At 39.6% G+C, this 24,216-nt stretch overlaps 1 protein-coding gene across 1 annotated transcript in view; it reads right to left on the bottom strand.

The window, feature by feature from the left end:
- Positions 1-7,429, bottom strand: part of LOC108792097 (transcription factor Spi-B-like) — a 13,489-nt gene extending 6,060 nt beyond the window's left edge. Inside the window, exons 1-2 of the mRNA XM_018562786.1 lie at positions 7,409-7,429; positions 7,207-7,297 (exon numbers count right to left, since the gene is read on the bottom strand). Coding sequence (XP_018418288.1) covers positions 7,207-7,297; positions 7,409-7,429 — 112 coding nt within the window. The remainder of the gene's footprint in view (positions 1-7,206; positions 7,298-7,408) is intronic.
- Between the last annotated feature and the right edge of the window lie 16,787 nt (positions 7,430-24,216).

Genomic DNA, 24,216 nt, shown 5'->3' on the forward strand with positions numbered 1-24,216 from the left:
CACCACTTGCACCAACAACCTCAGCCTGTCTCAGGTGGCAAAAAGGCTAGGGATGCCCCTGAGGGCAGGGGTATCCAAACTTTAGCCCTCCAGCTGTGGAATTACAAGTCTCCCAAAGCATTGCAAGACTCTGACAACCACAGGCAGGACTTCCAGGAGCAGAGGCATGATGGGAGTTGTACTTTCAGCACAGCTGGAGGGCCGAAGTTTGGCTACCCCTGCTGTAGGCTCTTCCCAGGTTTCCAATAAATAAAGTAAAAAGTGCCTTGTGCATTTGATCAATAAATAACGAAGTCCACGATTAATTATGCAAAGAACTTTGCATAGAACTCTGAAGCTGGCCATACACCTATAAATTATCTGCAGATTTTCTTTGGTCAGATGGGAAAAGTGCAACAGATTCCTCCATCTTAGCTATACTGTGTGGATGGAGGAATCTTGGACTGGGTCAAGCTACAGTATCTTGCTAGTCGGCCCCGCTGGCTGTCAAAACACCTGAGCAATGCCTGCATCCAATCAGATTGTTCAGGTATTTTGACAGCCAGTGGGGCCAACTAGCAAGATACTGAAGTTTGGCTCAGTGGGAGATTGCTCCAGCCACACAGTTTAGCCTAGATGGAGGAATCTGTTGCACATTTTCCATCTGACCATAGAAAATCATCAGATAATCTATAGGTGTATGGCCAGCTTGAGTGAGCAGCACCACACCCCTAGCATATCAATGAGAAAGAGATTCAATATTTTAATGGGGGTTTTTTAGGTGCTCAGTGACAAAGCCAAAAATGATTACAATTGTCTAAATAAAGAATTGTTTAATAAAATTTTGATGTAATAATTTTTGGCTTTGTCACTGAGTACCTAAAAAAAAAACCCCCATTTAAATATTGAATCTCTTTCTCACAATGAATTATGTTGCACTGAATTACTGTTACATTTGACAATCGTGCTTCTTAAATTGCTGCAGTTCTGTAAAATATTGCGCACATTTTTTTGTATGGCAGGATTGTTGCATACAAGTTCTCCCAAATGTATGTAAATATTTCTGGATGTCTTAGGTATATAACTTTATAGGAAAAGAACATTGTTGTTAAATCATGAATTCTTATTTGTTAAACTTTGAGAAAGCATAACGGATCTTGTTAAAAAAAAAAACAAAGTGGGAAAAATTTAAATAACCCATCAAAAAAGTACTGAGGCTCACAAATGCCTTTTTATAGCTGCCTATATAGCACTTCTATAGTAATTTGCATAAAAACTGCTGAACGATGATATTACAGGCAGGTCTGTTCGGTGGGAAGCTGGTGCTGATTAACATACAGCTGCTGGGCAGAGCAGTCAAACAATGGCATGACTCAGGGACAGTTACATTCAAAATATGAATAATGGCCTTTAAGGTGAGGTCATTTACAGACAAGGATAACTGTTATGTGCAGGTGAACCAGCCACCATTGGATTTATGTAAGAATCTGTATGCGCGATCTTAAAGCATATCTTCAGATTTTTTTCAAAATCCACCCTCCGTTAAAAGGAAAACGACATCCTTCCTGTGGTTTATCCTAATTCCCTGCCTACCATTCATCTGTTAGGTTAAATTATGCAAACCCCCCCACCCACCCTCTAAATGTATGCGAAATCTCAAGGAACCCCAGTTTAAAATGTAGTGGATTTTAAGGGGGGACCCCAAACAAAAATGCAAAAAGTTCCTCCCTTCACATCACAAGCCCCCCTTCACATCAGGAGCCCTCTTCACATAAGAAGCCCCCCTTAGTTCAGGAGCCCCCCATCACCCTTCTGGTCAGGAGCCGCCTTCACTTTAAAAGCCCCCCTTCACATCAGGAGCTCCCCTTCACATCAGGAGCCCTCCTTCACATCAGCAGCACCCTCCTTTCACATCACTGTTCACCTTCACATCAGAGTCCTACCATCACAAAATTTTAAGGCACCCCTGAGGAAGTCAAAAAGCACCCCAGTGCGGTTGAGAAAAGCTGGTCTAGTGGGAGGACCCCAAGACATCACCTGACCACCTAGAAAAAGGTGTAAAAAAGAACCAACACATGGTTAACACATGTGGCCAGGGGGCAGTTTTTACCACTCCCCAGCTGCCCACTGGAAAGTTAGCATTGCAGCTAAACAGTGCTGGACATATTGACATGGCCGCAATGTCTTGCTTCATTGTGCAGAAAAATTAGACCACCTTCTGACTAACACGACCACTGAGATGAATGGGACTGAGTGGAGCGGTAGTTTCATGAAAAATACCACTTGGGATGAAAAAAAAAACAGGCATTTATTAGGCGATGTATCGTCTCCTGAATGCCTGGAAGCCGCTGCTCTACTGCATCATAGAAGGTTGTTGCAATTTCAGATAGCACTTCTCATTCCCCTACTACTACTGCTGGGTACATTTCAACCCTGGAGATAATTTAGCAACCAATCCAAATTCATATTTCCCCGATTAAACTCAAATCTGGTTGCTATGTATTAATGCAATTTACACACCACCATTGCTCTTTACACTGCTGTGTCGATTAAGGCACCCATACACATGAGATGACAGTTGCTCCATCAATTGTCAGATGAATCATGTGACAGTCTAGTGTCTATGTGAAGCTGGCCATACACTGATACATTTTCGTACGACCAATCTTACAAAACATCTTGTCAGGACATTCCATCATGCCAACAGAGAGGTGACGAATGCTGTTCAAAATTTCGTTTGATTTTTACATTTGGATTTGGAAATTCGAAATGTAAAAAATCCTGCATCTACAATGGCCAAAACGATTGTTGATTTCACCACAATAATGGAGTGCTAAAGTCCCAGCATATGATATCCAGTTATAACATCAGCATTGTACTAGGACTACATACTAGAGTTCTCTAGACCGGCTGACACCCTGCTGTGTCTTCATCGCTCGTGCGCGTGATGTCACCTCGCCCGTGCACGAAGTTATCATCTGATTGGCGGCTGCCGGCGGCCATCTTGGTGATGGATGCCGGCAGAGAGAGGAGGGGATGTTCACACGGCGGGATGCGGAATTCCGCCGGGTCCCCTGCTCTCTCCTGCCACTGTCGGGCTCTCGGTCCATGACCGAGTGCCCGACTTTTTAGAGGGGGTGACACCAAAATGACAGTCATTTTGGTGTCACCCCTGCAATGGTGACACCCAGGTGCTAGCCGCATCCACCTTGTGACGCCACTGGAGTTGTCTTTGATAATGCAATCAAAGCTTACTTGAAAAGATCCCTTTTATGTAGTGAGTGCTGCCTTCCGTCTGTCCATCACTTCCAACAACTTCCTGTATTCCCAGTGTGCTTTGTGTCTCTTTCCCTGCTGCTTGATGTGATGTCATCTTGATTTCTCTAGACTACATATCCCATCATGCATTGCTTCCAGCAAGCAATGCTGCTGTTACATTGTGGGAACTTCACACATTGAGTTGTAGTTCATATGGCAAGCTTAATTAGAGTGGTGACACAAGAAAGTACATATTCAGAGGCCTGAGTGAAATTGTGTCACTTCATTGAGGGAGTGCATTCTGTGGGCATCTTCATAAGGTAAGTTTAAAAACTACGACATTAATATGGTTATTAGGAGTGGGAGAGGAGTTATGGAAATTAAATATAGAAATACATATTTATTTTTAGTTTTTAACCATAGATACCCTTTATCATAAATACCCTTGCAGAAGTGCATACATAAGTCAAATTTGTGTATAGTGATGCACCAGCAGACACAGGTGACTTATGCCTGCACTTCTGACAGCCCCCTTTGTGATTTGGGGAACACTAGACTGGTTTGACTCAGTTTAAAACCCGAAAAATGGGAAGACCTGGCATATGTGCAGCCTCCAGCAATGAATGGGTTATCTGAAGTTTATTTCACCTGTCAGGGGAGACAGAGGATGAGATCATATCAGCACACAGAGATAGTGATAACTGCAGTGCTAGTGATAGGGTTCAGTTGCAGGGAGGGGACACTAGTACCTTTGTATTACTGGACATTTATCTGCCAGCTACAATTTTCCATACAGCACTCTTGCAAATTTTCTAGAGGAATATTTGCATGTCATCTCCAGTCCTGACAAGGTATTTGTATTTGTGCCTCATGCATAAGAAGAGCTTTGCAGCATTAAGGGTGGAAGGTCAGACATTACAGTATTACTACAGGCAAAACGTTTCTTTTAAAGATTTGGATAGAGTAGTGATGGGTTAGAACCCCCATTAGGTTTGTATTGCTGTCTGTGACAATTATAGAGATTTGCTCTCTTTTCCTGATCACCAATGTCACTGGCAATGAAAGTGATGGAAAAATGCAAATGTTTGATTTGTCACCAGAACAGGAATAGAGGGAAAGTTTTTTAATGGGTGAAAGATATCCTCTTACTTCCTGGTGAGGGCTAGGTATCGCTCTGGCCAGCGTCCCGCCCAGCTCCTGGCAAGCAGTGACATCACTGGTTGCCAGGAGCTTGCCGGGACACCGGTCTGAGTGTCCCAGGTTGCTAAGAGGGGAGATGTGTATGGCCCCTACCGGGAAGATGTGTGTACCCGGCAAGAAGGCGGCACAAACATTGTCCCCCATTGGAAGATTTCCCACCTATTCCTGTTCTGCTGGCCACCCAAAATTTGGGGTTTTCTTTTATTGATAACGATCACAAGTACAAATATAGACGGTGACAAACAGCAATAAAAACCTGACAGGTGTTCTAATCCCTCTCCACTCCATTCGAAAATCAAAAACAAATTCTGGCTTTAGGTGCAGTTTAAAAGACACACATTAATGCAGCTCTGTAATCATTAATACATCCTTAAATGTATTTTTTTTTAATGTAAGCAGTTTAATTAACTGGATTTAACCTGGAATCAAGCTTCAGCTTGCAGTCCCTGTACAGTATAGCTCTGAGAGAAAGGGGGAAAAGCAGCACCATGAGCTAATCAGGTGTGTTGCACTGCAAAAAACATGCTGATAGGAGGAGAAAGCAGAGGGACAGAAATATGAAATCATTAGTGTGTTGCTTTTCCTTTCACTGTCTTGTCATAGGGTGGGGATAGGGAGGAGACCTGTAAGTAGAAGTGATACTGGAGCAGAGAAACATCAGTTCTCCTCTCCTCAGGCAAGGCTGTTGTGTGACAGAACTGTGTAAATCTCTGGGTGGACAAATTATTTGGCATCGATATGTATTTCATCTGACTTAAGGTTAAAGCTGAGCAACTGCCTGGAGCTCAGCTTTAACCTTAAGTCAATTCTGGACCTTCTTCTTGTCTTTACAATATTGTCCTGGCTCTTAGATTTTAGTAACTAGTACATGAGTGTTATGTGCGCCATCCATCATTAGTAAAAGGTTCGCACTGGGATGAACAGCAATCACATGTAAGCAGGAGAGTCCCACACATCTTCTGCTTCAAAACCAAACTTTTACACCAAGCCAAGAGGTAACACCTGTAGTATAGTCTTGACCAGGCCTGATTTTAAGGTGCCCTGTAGAAAATGTTAGTGCCCTGTAGAAAAGAGTTAGTTCTGCATGACCGCCAAGCAACTAACATTTTGAGAAGGTCAGCAAACGAGGTCTTACTTTTTTTATATAACAAATTTCCTTTGAAGGAAACTTGTGCTTTATCCATTGTAACAGTTCCTACACCAGATCACCAAAATGGCATTTGGTGTACAGTTTTGAAGGTGTAAAGAGGATATGGTGCCACCAGGGTCCTCAGCCATGCAGGTTGTGTGGTTCCAGGATGTTTGTTTGGAGTGGAGAAAACCGGCTTGGCAGTTTTCTCCAGGGTTGCTAAATCCTGGTCAGGGTCCTGTAGCCCGGAGGCTTTGTAGAGACTTGGGTAGGATGAAGCCTTCAAACCTGGGTTCATGCTTTGGTGGTGACCAACGCCCGTTGATTGTGCAGCTATGCACAGCCCTTATGGTATGAGTGCTGACTAGTGTTTATGGCTCGTCCCGGGAGACAAACTGATGCACAAGCAGCAAGAATGTGGACAGAAGCACAGGGAGAATATCCCCAGGGCTGAGGTGTGCATTACACTGTGTCATGCTAATGTGGGGAACTTTCTTTTGGAATAAAAGTAGGCAAAGGGCCCTTAAACTTGCTTTACTGGCTTGGCTCTGGTTCATCAAAAGCAATACATTGCAGCTGATCCCTCAGACAACAGGTTCACTTAATTTTCAGCCCCCTCACTGTTTATACGCTCTTTCCTTTTGCATATCATCTAGCATATTCATGTGCCAGAGTGAAAAAAAAGAAACCCTGGTCATAGCTTACTTAGGGCTAAAGACTCTCTCACCCGTCCCTATGTGACCTAGTGATTGGATATTTGAGCAACCCAAACTCTACGCTTCTGCCCTATTCTGTGACTTTCTAAATACTGTGGCCGTGCAGTATACAGTATGTATGAATAAAGTCTGCCACACATGATAATGGTGTGCTGTCTCCAGATCAGATATCATCTTTATTTAACTAACAAATCCTCATGGTTGTTAGCACTCAAACACGAGATCTTGTTTGCACCAGATGCACTGTCATGCTTTTTGCCGTATGTGTCCTGCACATTATAGAGCTCATTCACATGAAAGTTTTGTAGAAAGTCCCGTATATGTTACATTTTGAAACCGGCATTTGTTTTTCATTGTAGTCAAGAAGCACTGGTGAACATAAGTTCTGACACAATGCTAGTTAATGGATGCATTTTGCAATGCATATGATGTGAATTAGCACTAATGTATGCATTTAAGAAAGAGAATACAAGTTTACCTATGTTCCATCTTTCCTGTTTGCTATCTTTGTGCAGCTCATACAGTAGATGGTATGTGAAGGGGCTTCCGTCATACTGAATTAAAGTGAAGAGTAGAGAAACCAATTCACAGAGAGGGGGATTTATCAAAACTGGAGCAGACAACATCTGGAGCAGCTGTGCATGGCAAGCAATTAGCTTCTCTCTTTCATTTTCAAATCTTAACTAAACAAACTGAAGAGAGAAGCTGATTGCTTGCCCTGACCATTTTGTCAGCTCTATTTTTGATAAATTCCCCCCAATCCTATGAAAATTACTTATCTTTTTTTGACACATTTTCCCTGTGAGGGAAACATTTCAAAGATACCAAACTGGATGTAAATCCTAAAGATTGTAATCCTGATGACTGTTGTTTATACCTTTTATTGAAAACTGTAATAAAAACATATCATTAAAAAAAACGTACCTATGTGAGGATCAGTCTCTGTGGCCTGTGAGAAGTTATTAAGGTGTTTAGGAAAAACTTCCAATTCCTGAAGCATTATGTCTGAATATTGCTGAAGAGAAGAGCCAGGAAGAATTACTTAGAATAGCTATATTTATAAATAATATGGATACTGTATATAGACAAGCAGTGTTGCATAAAAAGAATTCTACAAAATACATACAGTAACTTCTACAAAGTCCATGATATAAAATACATTTCTCTTTTTCTAATTAAAATGAGTCAGTGAACTCTTAAAGGGCTTTATATATACACCTGCTGCTGTCAGAATACAATGGCCTGGCAGGGAAGATTCCCCCATCCATGCTGTTTGGCATGGGAAGAAGGGGGATTCAAGCGTTTTTTCCCATTCATCCTGTGGGGCTGAACAAGAAAAGATATAAACTATAGGCCAGCTTTGGGCTACCAGACAGTCTCTTATATCTCACAGACACCCTATTGGTGAGATATCCTGTCTTGATTTTATCAGTCTGCTTACATTCTGTGACCATTGTAAAGGGCTCTCATGCTCCCATCTGGATGTCTTTTTACTACTGTGAACAATACAACAGGAGGAGTTGGAACGCACAAAGGTGGGCCATTAAACCCAAACTCCTAGGTGAGGGGGATCTCATTGTTGGAATATCTAAGACATATAAGAAGCTGGGGTTTCACTCAGCCCACCATGCTTCACCTATATTTGCAATATCAGTTTTTGGCTGGACTGAACCTGTAACTGCTAAATACCTTATGGAAGAGTACTTGTTGGAGTATCAGTACATAATCTTGCACTTAGAATTTATCAAATCTGGTTTGGAAGCTGGGTGATGTATTGTTCATACAGAAAAGCTATCCATATTTACATCTTAAATCGATCTTGAGAAGGAATGTTGAATCAGGAGCCATGATGGTTCACCAGCATTTCACTCCTCCAGAATAGTCTTGTGGATACTTAATGTTGTGTTGCCCAAAGATCGGTAAAACTAAGGAAGCCTAGCATCCTCATAGTGACAGAATTTCCTTGTTAAATGTGAGAGCCCAGGGGGCATTTGCCCACTTTCACCGCTCAGTGACAGCATTTACTTGTTAAAATGAGAAAGCCCAGCCAGGGGGCATTTTCCTGTATAATCCCTTACCAGCTTTCCTTTGCCATAGACCAGAAAAGTATGTGCTAAAACTTCAATGTAGATAATACAAATCACAGGTACCTTGCCAACCCCATGTTCCTGTTGTGTCCAGCACTGTGCAAAGTGTCAAGAGCATAGATAGTTTCTATTACCATAGAGAACAAAGGCCTATGTGGTAGAACTTTTTACTCTCAAGAATGGGAAAACATAATCTCATGTCTCTTATACACTCACAGGCTTGTAAAAACAGCCATATAAAACATATACAATAAATTAAAAATACTTACTTGGCAATTAAAGGGTAGATTGTCAAATCTGTGAGAAGTAAGAAAACATAAATTGTCAGGCAACATGTCTTCACTAAACATTGCATTATATATCTTCTGTTATGTGTCTACATTTACTAAAAGAGTTTGTGACTCCTCTGAAAATGCTAGTTTCATTCTTATCCAGTGGCTTCAATACTTTCTGATACATATATCATGCTATATCATGCAGATTAGGAGTTCTGATTTGACATACTGCCTATTCGTTCCAGGTCAGTGAGCATTACATCTGAAGACAGAAACAGCCAGGCCAAATGCACCTTCAGAAGGAAGCCAGATGTGGTAACCCCAATACTTTTCTCTTAACAGGATTACATTAAAACAAAAATGAGCAGACTACACGTGTGCCCAGGATCTCACAATTTCAGAATTTCATGACAAATGGATTAACTGGTTTCTATTTCAGTTTCTTCTTTTTGTCTGTTATTAAATAATAAATGGGGTTCTGAGCAGAAGGAGCTTGCTAAGGAGGAACCTATGTACTTCATTGGCATTTACTATTTTTTTTTTCCTGTGTTTCCAGTTACTAGCAAAGTTTTTGAAATTCCCCTTTATATTTTGCATGTCCATGCTTATTATTTAGAAGATTCAATGAAGACTGAATCAAATGAATGATCTTTCAACTAAGTATTTTTTAGTTAGAATTGAGAACATTTACCAACAAAATTTGATGGACAGAACAATAATTACGGTATAACATTCTGGGTATGGCCAGCTCTTTCTCCTATTTGAAGTAATCCATTTCTTGGAACTCCATGAATGTGAGAGTCAAGAAACAGGACAGGCAGTCAATATTATTGTAAAGGTTAAAATTCTGATGCAATCAGTCCAACTGTCTAGATCAACAGATAAAAATTCAATTTGTTTTGACTAATTCCTCCTGCTGTGCTATTTACACTGACTGACACCTAATACGATTAACACAACTTCCTGAGCTATAGTATTTACACGGAAACCAAAGGCAGGATCCATACCCTATGTCCTATATCGGGACGAGCTGTTCTCCAAAGCTAGGTAATTGGTCATAGACATAAGAGGATGGTCATGATGCAAGCATATGGGGGTTTTCTATCAGACAAGCTGTAGGCATGGACATAAAGGCATCACCCAAGCCATGCTTTGCTATGCTATGGGGAAGGGAGGAGGCAAGCATGTGTAGATATTTACAATGTTGGATTACTTCGGAGGAAAGCAGAGTAATTGGCCTGGATTCAAGAAAGCTGGAATTGTACCAGTCAGATTTCTTGTGTTATGTGAAAGATGAAACTGTTAGTCATCAGTAACAGCAAAACATTTTATTTCATTTCCAGATTTGATAACTCAGCCTTTCTCAAATCTTGTAGTTGACAGTATTTGTATAATATATTTGCCATTGGTATGCACAAAAAAATGGATATCAGAGGGGTTCTTTGTATATCAGGTACAACAATTAAGAAATAAAATGCTGTTGAAACAAACATTTTAGCAGGAGCTCTATAGCCTATCAAACATGACTGTATGAGGAACACAGGAGAATTCTGTGACAGTGTGCAAAGTAATATGCTGATTGCTAGCGTACTGCCCAGTAACACTCCAGCAAATATAGAAAAGTAAAAAAATCAACACAATAAATGAAAAAGATTTCAAACAGATGTCATGTAAAAATTGCCATCCTGTGTTAAAATGCACATTGTTATGGCAGGAAACCATGAGACCAGTGCTCGAATATATTACCTTATGAAAATGAGCATAAAATGCACTTTAATGCACATTATTATTGCATGTTAATGCACACAAATAACAATAACAACCATATACAACCTAATTACGGTCTTACTATTTCATACTTTCTTGTAAAATAAAATACTGTATATCTTTGGTTAAAAAAAATGAAGAAGCAGTTCTGAGAAATTAGATTCTGTATTACACAGTTTCCAAGCATACTGGGAAAGAACAGCAGAAGTTTTAAAAAGCAGCCATCTGAGTTTTACAATATTATTCATCCTCTGTGTAGGTTTTTCAGACTAGAAAAGGAAATCTTATGGGGAATTTGTAGTGACCATAATTTGCCATCTAAAAAAGCAATTTATATCTTCCAGTCTTTGGATGTTGTTAGCGAAAATGAGCATACTGGCTAAAGTGTAGCTGGAAGGGGCCAATATATCTGCAGTTAAGGACCCAAGACATTTTCGATTACCTCTAGTGAGGCACTGGGTAACTGGACAAGTGTTTAGACATAAACTAGCATAAGAAGAGTCAAGCTGTTAAGCTGAAAGGGTGCAATGATATATTAGGTATTTTCTGAGATCAATCTCTTAAGAAGTAGAAGTTTCCTACTGACTGAACATATATCCATGCGCTCATCCTTTTTCATAAAGACATTCAGCTAGTGTTCTTCATTTATTAACGTATGTACAATAAAAAAAAAGTTTATACTAATTGACAACAGCCAATTAAGTTTAAACTTTATTTTTTCCACAGTCATTTTTCCTGTGCGGGTTTGAATGCCTTGGGGCTATGGAGAAACTTTCTTTTTCAGAATCTTCAATAAATTATGTCCATATCCAAAGAAAGATGGAATCTCATAGAAAGTCCTAGTGTACAGACCTTATGGCTTTGTGGTCATTCTCTGCTGAGCCCTGTTGTTTAGTTTCCTCTTTCTCAGAATACTTATACTTTATAAAAGTCAGCATCTTGTGTTTGGTTCTCAAACCTTTGGGGCACCATTACCAGTAACTGCTTATATACGGTATATGCTCTGTTGGTTGTGCTTCTGTAGTCAGAAACACTTTGGTTAAACTAGACTAATGCATCATTTAATACGCCTCCTTATTCATGATCATAAGATGTAATATTCCACTCACCCACAATGGCTCTCTTTCTGTGCTTGTCACTGTCCCAGGGGATGATATTTGCATAACAGGGAAAGGACAATGCTTCAGAAGTCACAGCAAACATTCTATTTTAGTACAATATGGTACAATGAGACATAGCTAATATTTATGTATGTGCCAGCTAATAAGAGGCACATGTATCCTTAGTATTCTGGACACATAAAAAGCCTTAAAGGTTAAGTCTAGTTTAAATTACCAAAAGGCTTTTTATAGATTTCGGCAACACCTTGGACATGATCTCTGCACCAGAGTTCTGAGCTCTTTGTCACAAACATAAGCAATATTAGGAGGTATAACTCTTCTTGCTGTATTTTTTGTATACATTTTAAAGAATGGACCAGGAGTGAGATTCCCTTGTCCAGCTTAGCGATAGATGAAGCCTTTGAGTATTTCTCCAGTGACTGCCCATAGTTAAAGTATAAATTTTGGACTTTAGAACTCCGCTTTTCAAACTTGAATATAGCATAGGCCAGTGTAACAATCTGCTTACTTTACAGAATCTGCCTTTCTGTACAGGAACTGGAAGAACTGCGCAATTTCGGATGTTTAAGTTAGCCTGCTACCATGTAGAAACCAAGACATCACTGTATCCAGTGTCTCCTAAAATCGATCTGAGTTTGTATTCTTGATGAAAACAATACCTACTCATACCCTGTTTAATAAGGTACGAATGCTTTTAGGAGAACTCTTTTGTAAAATCCCAGTTTACTGTTAGGTCTGTGGCCTTTTTACAGTAAAGGCAAAATTACAAGCCCAAGTGGCAAAATTGATATTTTTAGAGCTTGTTTACACAAAAGGGAATGCGTTAGGTAACCAGTAATATATACTTAGCTCATGATTCTACCTTCTGATATAAAATTTATCAGAAAGTTGAATTGTGCATGAACATAGCAGTGAATATTATCAGATCTGATTGCAGCTGGAACTTAGCTCATTAAACATAATTTCTTCTTGCACATAGCAACCAATTGCCTTTTAAGCATCATTAATAAAACCCATGACTTGAAACCTAATTATTGGTTACTATGGGCACTAAGATGTTTTTTCACCTGCACATTGTATACATTGTTCCTTTGATGGTAATTGAGACTGAAGCACACGACCAACAGATGTTTTGAATAACAGTTATCAATAGATTAACTAAGCAGTTTAAAGTGCCCATACATAAGCCTACTGTGAGCCAAGAAATGTAAATACAATAAACATTTCCCAGCACTCAGCCAACTTTACTGCATGAATATAAACCATGTTTAACAATCTTTGGGTCTTGTAGGTTTGATCAAAATGTTTTAATGTTACATTGCTGATACACTAATGAGTTAGATACAAAGATGCCTTGACCCAGCATGTGGCTTCCAAATATATTTGTATGCATCTAAGACCTCTTTCATATTAGAAACAAAGTTGATACGTTCTATGTACTAACCAACACAGCTGGGTGCTGTGTAATTTTGTACTGTATTGTGCACTTAGTGAATTTCCCCTCCCATTGTACATTGCACATATTAGGCTTAGATTCATTTCTGCCACCGGCAGTATTTCTATCTACATTAGACTTTTGCTACTGATAAATGACCAGTTGATGGCCTGTCTCTAAGTCTAAATGCTAACGTAAAACCACTTAATGAAGGATACCGTACACGGGTCACATCAGAATGCGTGTGTATGAGATTCTATATGGCTGCTTGTTTGAGCACTGTGTTGCAAATCAGGGGCACCAACAACCAAGAGCATGGAGTGTTGGGCAATTGGATCTGCCTGTGTATGGCTTTAGCGTAATAACCCAGCACTTGTTCAATTACATTTTATTTATTATTCTGGTCTGCACTCTGAGCTTCTCACCAATTATACAACCATCTTCATTTGATTGGATGTCAATACCAATTAGCCAATTTTAAAATGTTGAAGCTGTAGTAAACGGCAGGATGCAAAGGATAATGGAGGTGCAGTACTGTATCATTTTACTTTTACATTAGGCTTTTCACATCTGATCAGACTATGACTATGAAAAATATAGCACATAGGAGTATAACTTATATTATATTATTTTCTGTGCATCAGTACAAAGCATGTACAAATGACATTTTCACCAAATACTTTACTATCCTCTCCAACCCTCCAACGCACAATTTGTCTTTGTTTGAAAATCAATATTTTAGGAATCATTAATGAGTCCTATAAAACTGTGTTATCTGCTTAAAACAGACACTGTACAAAGAGCAATCATTGCTATCCAGGTGCAAGAAACATACATCCTTTCATCAAATTCTCTATGACTGTTGAAGTTATATGAAATTAATATAACAACACATCATGTTATGGATTTTCACCATTAATGGGAGCTTTCCACATAACCTAACCCCAAAATGTCTTTACAATTTGCTGTGTCTGAGGGAAAATGAACCATATTATCAGTGTTACCCATGACTGTTGGTAGTACAACTTTGCAGTAATTTTTGGGGCTATTATGTGTTTTTGGATCAAGATAATATTTATTAAACAAAATAACGCTACAATAATTCTCCATGCTGATGAAAAGAAAGGGTGGAATCCTCTACAATACAATCAAAGTTTGTTGGTACTAAGAAGCAAAGGGTCATTCCACCCAGTACTGATATTTCAGCTATCAGGACATGCAGAAGTGTTACATCTCTCCAGAACACCGGGGGAGAGATCTTTCCACCAATGTCTGGCATTGATCTCCAGATATCATAATTAGAGGGTCTCTCTCAAGCTGTTGGATATTCCATTTATTTCACAAAATGGAGAATACAACAGAAGGAGTGAGACTCTATTAGAATTGGGGATCTCAGCAGGAAATTCTAGAGGGAAGAATTTGCTGCCGAGGTTGTTAAGACATGTGAGGAATCAGCAGGTAATGCATTCAGGTTTTAAGTGAAGTGACTCTCACTGTAAACAGGTGAGGCTGAGCTGCAAAAAGAATATAAATATATATATTTTTTCCAGCATTATATATATATTATAATATATATATATGATATATTTTTTCCAGCAAAATATAAACAGATAACTCTTTAGTTAAGCCTATTAATGTAAAATGCTGAAAAAAGTATATAAATATATATATTTTTTCCAGCATTATATATATATTATAATATATATATATGATATATTTTTTCCAGCAAAATATAAACAGATAACTCTTTAGTTAAGCCTATTAATGTAAAGGTTGCAATAGTTATGGTAGAAGCAAAAAAATCGGCTAAAAACTTACGACCCTAAAATGCAAAGTGTAAACTCTCTAAAATCTTACACCTAGGGGTAAAAACAGTTCCCATGTGTGCTTATCACCATCCACATGCTCTTACTACAAGAACTTCCATAAATACATCAGTGATATTCCCAACTACTGTTATAAATGTGGACAATACAACATTATTTTTTTCTTCTTATTTTGTAATTCTACAATTTCATTTTTGAAAGTGTTCTCATTCTATTGATCACTTTCCCATTTTACACCAAATTTTAGGACCTTTTCATTCTTGCTAAACAAAAAAAGTTACAGGTGGAAAAACAAAACCTAGCTAATAAGTATTGACTTACCTTAGTGACTCCAAACTGAGCATCTTGACACAGGAGCGGTAAACCTCCTCGAAGACGGACGCTTCCTTCTACAGAATGTTTTACAAGTTTGGTACCAATGATCACTTTGTGGAAACCCTTTCAGTTTTAATGTGAACATCTCAAACTGCAACTGTTTTAAAGTTTGCCTTGGAGGGAGGGGAGCATGAGCTAATGTTAGAACTTCCCCATGACAGTTACAATGGGAGGAGACAGATTTCACAACATCAGCATTAAGTATCTTTGCAATACTTTAGATTGTACTAGGTTGCATAGCTGTTTTAGGAGTTTTAGGAAGTTTTCATCCTAATGAATTTGTCTTTAGCACAACCCTAAACCTTACAGAAAATATAGACTTTAAAAATGCGCACTGTATGATTAATCATCTTAAAGGCAAATTCCACCCCAAACTGATAATTTCTTACCAATCCAGGGGTGGCACCTCTGGGTTGAATCACTTGTATGCTTTTTTTTTATGTCTCTCCACTGTTAAAGGTTTCCTGTAGTAGTTTGTTTCTACCCATGATCCCAAGGTCATAGTGAAGGGGACACTTTCTGCTGTTTTTTTTACTCTACATTATGGATCTACATTATCATGATCCATCAACATCCTGATAATGTTTGTTTTTGGTTTTGTAATGACCATGGCAGTATAGTAAAAATCAGAATTTGGGATGGAACAGTCAACATTGCAATCTCCAAAGGATATAGGAATTTCATATGTTAGTTTGGGGTGGAGTTGGTCTGTACCATATCAGGCCACCTAAAACAGATTTCATGTATAGGTGGACCCTTAATGGGTTTCCACCCCTGTGGGATTCTAGTGGTGTGGTCCTTTCACCAGGATACCCATGTCTGCTATCCTTCTTTTGCTTGGATTGACCTGTTATATGGCAAATTACTCAAAATGGCTGCACACTCAGCTGTTTAGCATGGATGGGGAAAACATGCGTTTTTTCTTGTTCAGTGCAAGAAGCCGATGAGTGTATGGCCAGCTTTAGTAATTTGCCATAGCAGGTCAATCTCCCCTGCATGGTGAAGGAGTTTGCTCTTGTTCTCATATCTTGTTCACTGTTTGTTTGTTCTCGAAACTCCCCTGACGGCTATTTTATTCTGCCTGCTGATTGGCTGGTGCTGGAGAATTTGCAGACCAGCTCCTTTAATATAAGATACTAATTTCTCAGACATCTATTCACTGGTCTTAAAATTTAGGGCATTTCAATAGTTTGGCTACTAGAAACTGGGAAACAAATGTAACCTAAGTAGATGACGAAGGTTAAAGCTAATAGAGAGTTGCCAACAAAATGTCCTAATGTAGTCTAGGACGGAGAGGAGCATGACGGCATGTCAAAACGTATCCAAAGTTCAACATGCATGCCCGGGTCTATGGTTGCGCATGCGTGCACAATACCACCAACTCACAAAGTCTTCTGGTTAAGATGAGTACACTCTGGTATTCTTGTGTAGGCAATGAACAGGCATAGGAGATGGGGCCAGATGGAAAGACATAGTCATCTTAAAGTATATCTAAATCCAAACCCAAAAAATTACAAGTCTGTGCGTGCGAGGTTTTTCCTTTATTTTCACCTGATACAATTTCTGTCTCTGGGTGGCCACGCTCACTCACTCCACTCTATCTATGGTGGGAGTCTTTGTTTATTACACAGGCTGGACTTCCTATCCTCCTTTCTTCATCTCTATTACATGGGTTTGGGGGATTAGTAGTTTACAGAAGGAAGCTTATATTGTTTGTGCTTTCAGTTCAGCTCAAAGGAAGTGATGAGAACACTGCATCTGCCTTGGAGCACTGGGGTCCCCAGTTTGTATCCTGCTTAGGACACCATCTGCATGGAGTTTGCATGGATTTCCCCTGGGTACTCTAGTTTCCTCCCGCACTCCAAAGACATGCTGGTAGGTTAATTGACTCCTCCTTAAATTGGCCCTAGTATGTGTATAGGTATGCATCTGAGATAGTGATTTTAGATTGTAAGCTCATTGATTGCAGACTGGTGTGAATATACAATGGGGGAAATTTATCAACACTAGAGCAGAGGATTTGGAGCAGTTGCCTATGACAACCAATCAGCTTCTCTCTTCAGTTTGTTCAGTTAAGGTTTGAAAATGAAAGAGAGAAGCTGATTGGTTGGAATGCACAGTTGCTCCAGATCTTGTCTGCTCCAGTATTGATAAATTCCCCTCACTGTGTACAGCTCTGCGTACATTTATGGCACTATATGAAAACTTGTAGTAAAGTAATACATTTCTGGCAATTGTTCTTAGTCTGAAAAATGAAAACAAATGCAGCCCCCCACCTCTATGGACTGGCAAGCTACAATATATGATTTCTTTGTTCTTGGGATTATATATCCTTTAAAAGACAATAGGTTTCTGGAAGATGGAAGTGCAGTACCAAGTAGAATTAATAAGCGATAAGCAGGCACCACAAGCTGCTGGTACATAGTAGTGTCTTTTTAAATTCATCTTTTGTTTACCTGAATAGTGACCCATACAGTATGCAAATTTTGATTTAGCTCAAACTTTGAGCTCTGGTTCTCTTCCCCCCTTCTACAAAGCAATGTGCAAAACTTTTAATACGTTGCTAAGACAACTGATATGAGTTGTGGGATGAGCTTCAACTATGAATTTAAGATTTGCATGTTAGGTACGCACACAAAATATCATCAAAGACATGCTTTAATGGGAGAAACCCATCAACTCCATGTTGGCTATAACTTAAAAAAAGTTGTATTTTAAATTTAAAAAATAAAAATAAAAATATATATATGTGTATGTATATATACAAACTCACAGGTAAACATGTAAAAAGAAGACTAGGGCTCCACCTGCTGGTTACTTATGAACATACCAAACGTATGTTAACCTGATATAAAACATGTATAAAACAAATATACAACCTTTTTTTTCACATACTTTATTTAAAAAAACAAAAGGTACATGTTTTCATTTTGAAATAAAAACATTTATTCCTCTTTTAAGAACAGTGTGCAGATTATTCCTTGATTGTTCCTATGTCTCAGGAACTGCTGTTATACAGCACAGATGCAGCCTAATACTATAGAGCCATGTATGCCAACTGGTGTCATCTGTTTCAGGCTTGCTAGGCTTCTTCAGTACCAGATATGGAAGCTCTGGTTTCTGAGGAATAATGTTTGGGGAGCGGCAAAACAGGAATGACCTCTTGAAACAGAACGATCATTATAACGAATCGAAGGGGTTTTCCAACAGCTCACAATAAAATATAGAATGCACTACTGTCTAAATGAAAAGCATCACATTTGTATTTGTTACAAGATTTTGATATCCCCATGTACAACCTGTTACAATTCTTACCTCCTGTGTATCCTGCGAGAGAGAAGCCATTCTGGAGTGCAGACCTTGATATCCTCATAAACTATGGGGGGAATTTATGAAAACTGGAGCAGACACAATCTGGAGCAGATGCCCATGGCAACCAACCAGCTTCTGTCTTTCATTTCCAAAGCTTAACTGAACAAATAAGAGAGAAGCTGATTGGTTGCCACAGACAGCTGTTCCAGTTTTGATAAATTCCCCTCAATGACATATGTCATACGCCGGGCCTACTTGACGCCATGCTAAACCTCTGTGTTTTTTATGTTTTTCTATTCTGGGCTACGTGTGCCCTATTACAGGTAGTTATTATAATGCCTACGTCTCATTGGCTATACTCATTTGTATGCTTCCTATGTTTCTTTTGTTACTGTTTGTTTATTTGAAAACTTTAAAATAAAGAATTTATAGGAAAAAAAAAAAAATTCCCCCCCTTGTGTTTTGCTCGCCCATTCCAATGCATCATGCTGGCTAACAACACAGAGTTTTTGAGATTTTGTTCATCTATTTAGTCAGTTTGGAGATCCAGGCACTTCTGCCGGAGAGTATAGCCATGTTGGTGACCTCGCTGTTCTCCTTTGTGGTTAAAGAAATTAAGAAAATTCCATTTGACTCCAGGAATGATCCTTTTGTGCAACTTCGCATTGGTTCAGTTTGGCTAACTGTAAGTATGCATATCTGATCTCGGAAGGGCTACAGTCCGCTCTACATACTATGATAGTCGGGATCTTCCGGCTGCTGCTCCAACAGCTTCCCCTTTGTACACTAAAGACAGGTAGTCACTCGCTTGGCACCGCCAACATTCAGAGTATGCCTTCTATTTTTTTCAGTGACTACAAAGCCTTCTCTGATTGGACAAGGTGACTCTCCAAATAAGAGGAGGAGCGGATGACATTATGATCTCCACCTCGTCCAATCAGAGAATGCCTTGTATTCACTTAACAAATGGCGGTGGTGCCAAGTGAGCGACTCCCTGTGCTCAGTGTGCTGGGGTGAAGCCGCTGGAGAAGAACCTAGAAGATCACGGGTATTACTGTATGTAACATAAACTACTATAGTGATTTTCAGCATCCCCAGCGTCTCTCCAAATATCAGATATGGATACTTAGATCGAGCCAAGATGGACCAATGGTAGTTTGCAAAAAAAAAGCACACTGTAAGCAACAAGGTCGTCCCTATAATGAGGCAACCTAAGGTAGTTGCCTCAGGCAGCATCTCTTTGGGCCATGATGGGGCCAGAATGTTCTAGCTTGCTAAGAGCTCTTAGCAACCTGTGATGCCCTGGCTGGCAACCCACTCAGCTCATTGATGATACTGGTTGCCAGGAGCTCAATGGGACACTCTGGTGATGTCAGTGATCTTGGCGGGACGCCAGACAGAGCCGAAGCCAGAGGTACCGTAAACGTGCACCACCACCAAACCGAAATCACCCCACACCAGGCAGCGAAAAGTGTAGGGTCACTCCTGGTAAGCAATACAGCTTGATCACTGACCTGGCCATAGCCAGCTGACTAGACAGAAAAATCAAACCACGACACTGATAAGTCTGCCATCTCCTCTTGTCAGTCCGTCTCTTACTGGTAGTGTTAGACTGACAGCACTTTTTTAAGCCATAGAGTCCTGCTCCCCAAGGAAATTACAGGGAGCTAATATAAAAACATTTAGATACTTATATTAGCTGTGCGTTTGATTTTTTTTTAATACATATACTAGTATGTTAATGAACCACGATGTGTGGATGCAGCATAGGTACCCCATCCCAAGTCATGATCAGAGACAGAAAAAGAAATCGGACTTTTGGGGTACCCTTGGAGTCAGAGATGAACAATGTATATAAACATAGTAAACTTTATTTTACACATTAAAACGGTTTTGAATCATAAAGCAGTGACATTGTATAGTAACATGAACATGCATGTAGATATATCCTTTAGCCCAAACTTCTCAATCCATAGAAGCACACAACCCTTGTTCTTTTCTTCAGCCTTGTTGGTGGCTTTGTTCCATTTTAGGTACATACCATTTCAGTCCATAGGGTTGGGTGAGAAGTATGTTGTCTTATAAGAACTCAACGCGTTTCACAGCTAAACTGCTTCATCAGGAACACTAAAGTAAAGCAAAACTAAAATAAAATACCAATAAATACCTTAAATGTCTTATTGTACTACCATAGAATACCACTTGTGAGGATATAGCTTCAACCCAATCTCATGCAGACCCTGGGTGCAGAACTGGGAGGAACAGGGCACCTAAGATGCCATTATAAATGACACCCTGTGAGTAATATTAAACTCCTTTATAATGATGTCCAAGCCTTTATATGAAGCAGTGTGCATTACCTGACCACATCAAGCTGGCACATCCATGGCACCCACAAGATCATGCACAAAACACCACAGGTGATCACCAAAAGAGATGCCTGGGAATGCAGCACAAAACACTCAACCAAAGAGCCCAACTGTCAGAAACCACCTGCTACTGCGCATGTAAGGGGTCCAGTTTTCCGTACTGCGGGTAAATGGGCACTTGCGCGCATGTGTGCGCCATGGAACAGCTGCACAAAAGCACACAGGAAGTGATGCTGCTTCCTGATGGTTCAGCCTATTTGCCAGCCTATCTGACTCCAAGTTGCTGGATTGTCTTCAGCTTCCCCTGTGTTCCTTGAGCTTCTGATTACCTTGCTGGCTTTGACCCGGATTGTCCTTGACCTTGTTGATTGCTGCCTGCCCCTGACCTCCTGCTTGCCTTTTGGACCTGCATCTGTCTCCTGCCTTTGTACCTCGCTGCCCGACTGGAATTGGCCCCTGGCTTGTTTGACCATGATCTTGGATCTTGCTCTGCACTCCGCTGCCTGCCTGGTTTTGACTACAGCCCAGCCTGACCCGATCCAGTGCCGGAACTCCAGCTTGCACGGTGTGATCACCACTGGCACCTGTGCCACTAGCTGTCCACTCAGACTCTGTTCCCAACTCCAGAGTCTTTGGGACACGAGGTGCAAGGGAGCCTTCTCAGGTACGTGGCACCAACCAAAAACATCAGGATAAATGACACTACATACACAATATTCTCAGGTAGTAGGGAACACGCCCCAATATTTTTATGAATAGATTCAATCAAGTTACAAGACAACGCTAAGACTAAAAAAGGGGGCTCTTCAATAGTAAAGACTATGCCCAGATGTTTGAGTGTGTGTTTTCAAATACAATCTAATCACTTACACTTACACTTATATTCCATGTTGTAAATTGTTACTGATGTTCTCAGAATATAAGGAAAATAAATTAAACATAAATTATATTAAAAAAATTACAGTGAAAAAAAAACTTCTAGTCCTGGGTAGACTGATCATATTGTAATGTGTGTGCACACCTGACTTTTGCCAGCTTGAATGCCAGCGGACATCTGAATACTGGTTATGGGCTGGTGAACTGATTCGGTCCAAATAGTAGTTTTACAATCAAACACATTTTATTTCAAACACACCTTCAGTTCATTTGTTTAGTGTTGTAAAACACTGAATTAAATTTGTTTTATTTAAGACATGTACTGTATGCTACTAGCCTGCTGAGAACAATTCTCAAACCTGTCCATCTTGCTTTATTTTTTTAAATTTGATTTTAAAAGGGGGTGGAAAATTGCAAAATGCCCAGTTAAGGTTAATTTTGTTGCAGATACAATCAGAATATCAAACTGATTACTGAATTGGGAAAATTATAATAATAATAATTATAATAGGGATGGTGCTAATATTTATTAATATTAATAATAAATAAATATTATTATTATTATTAATAATAATACTAATCATCATCATAATAGCACCTATAGTTCTATACATTCATTTCTGTTGAGCCATGCTGCATGGGAATGTGAAGACTGTAATCCTGTAGTGTAATGTGCAACAGGTGGATTGATAGGGAAGTTTCTCTGTTTGTCTTTCTAACTGCTGCTGCTTAACATTTTATTTTCTAAAGCAATGACATTGACAGTTATATTCTCCTATACGTCAGCTTTAAAATACCTCTGATTAAGATACAACGTTTTTTCTTTGTATACACAATAAATGTACACTTTCCAACAGCTTACGCTGACAAACAAAACATGTGAATGCAAATCCATGCACATCTAGCTTGTTCATATTTAAAGAATGACCTGCACTATAGGAAATATGGAGGTGGCCATTGAGACCTCTCTCATGCATATTGATGTGCTGCCTCAATTCAATGAACGTTAATGTTTGACATAAGGCACATTAACCCACATGCATTAACGCAGCATACAAATATAAATGGGACCTGATTCAAAAACATCAAATCGAAGGACTCCCCAGCAGTCAGAAGCAAGAGCTAAAACAAAAAGTTGTAATCGTTTAAAAAATAGGCTCACTTTTCATATATCTGCTACTTTATTTAGAAAAAACACATTATGTGTCAAGCTACTGCTCCAGGCGAGCATATATACATACATGCAAATGTTTGCGAACAGACCTCCATTTTTATTATTAGAAACAGATTGAATGTAGATTTCTTCTGTTGGATGGCAGGTCAGTGTGCTGAGGAACCTTTATGTTTTGTGTATGGTTTATCATCTCTCTCTCCATTGTTTTCCTTTTAGAAACTGATTTGCAGACTTACCATTTGTTCTGTTAATTTGCTCAATTCCATCTCTTCAGCTCCAACAGTCATAACTGAGAAAGGCGACAGCTAAAAAAGTATTTTGCTAAATATATATATCTTATGTCACCTGGTGACGAGATAGCATGGAGCCGGCTTCCCGGCCTATCAGGAGGCCAGAAACCGTGTAATGACTCACCACCCAGCTTCCTGATTGGTCAGAAAGCCAGCTTCCTTAATGGGACTTCCTTCGGTATTCAGTTTCGGCAAATACAGAAAAAAAATATTGGTACTCGTAATCGATACAGAAAAACCTGTATCGGTGCATCCTAGTTTCATATGATGTGCAGATGTCAGTGTCTTGGCCTGTTCCCACTTCCTATTAGTGATGAGCCGAGCACCCCCCGTGTTCGGTTAGAATTCCAACTTTAGAACATGGTAAAAGTTCAAATTTTATCTCAAACACAATGCAAGTTTATGGGGCTAGAACTTTAAAAATCAAATGTCCCCATTTTGAAGCCTTATATGCAATTTATTGGCCATAAAAAGTGTATGGGGATTCGGGTACTGGGGGATATGATTTAATTAAAAAAAATACTGTTTTTAAAGGAGCAGTAATTTTAACATCACTTAAAGTGAAACAATAAAAATGAAAAATTCCTTTAAATATCGTGCCTGGGGGGTCCCCTTAAACTGCCTGTAAAGTGGCGCATCTGTACGCAGAACCTGCTGCAGCAAAAATGACATTTCTAAAGAAAACAAACCACAATGAGCGGTTCTCCCTTCCAAACAATGCCAGACCCTTTAGGTCTGGTAGGAATGTTAGGAGGGACCTCATGTAAACCCCTCCCCCCCAAAAAAAAATGTATATAAAAAGAAAAGAACGAACACAGCTGTCCCGTCCGCATAATGTCATTTTGACAGATGCCGGCAACATATAAACAATTGGGCAGAGCTAAAGCTGACAGCTAGCTCTGCCCAACTGTTTACAGTTGTACGGTATCTGACAGGAGAGCCATGATTGGGCAAAGTCTTGCACCTGCCCAATGCCCTGACAGTTCGTGTGTGTGCCGAACACACGAACTGCTGATGTTCGAGTCGA

The sequence above is a fragment of the Nanorana parkeri genome, unplaced genomic scaffold (genome assembly GCF_000935625.1).
Source record: "Nanorana parkeri isolate BGI_ZX_2015 unplaced genomic scaffold, ASM93562v1 scaffold600, whole genome shotgun sequence".
NCBI lineage: Eukaryota > Metazoa > Chordata > Amphibia > Anura > Dicroglossidae > Nanorana > Nanorana parkeri.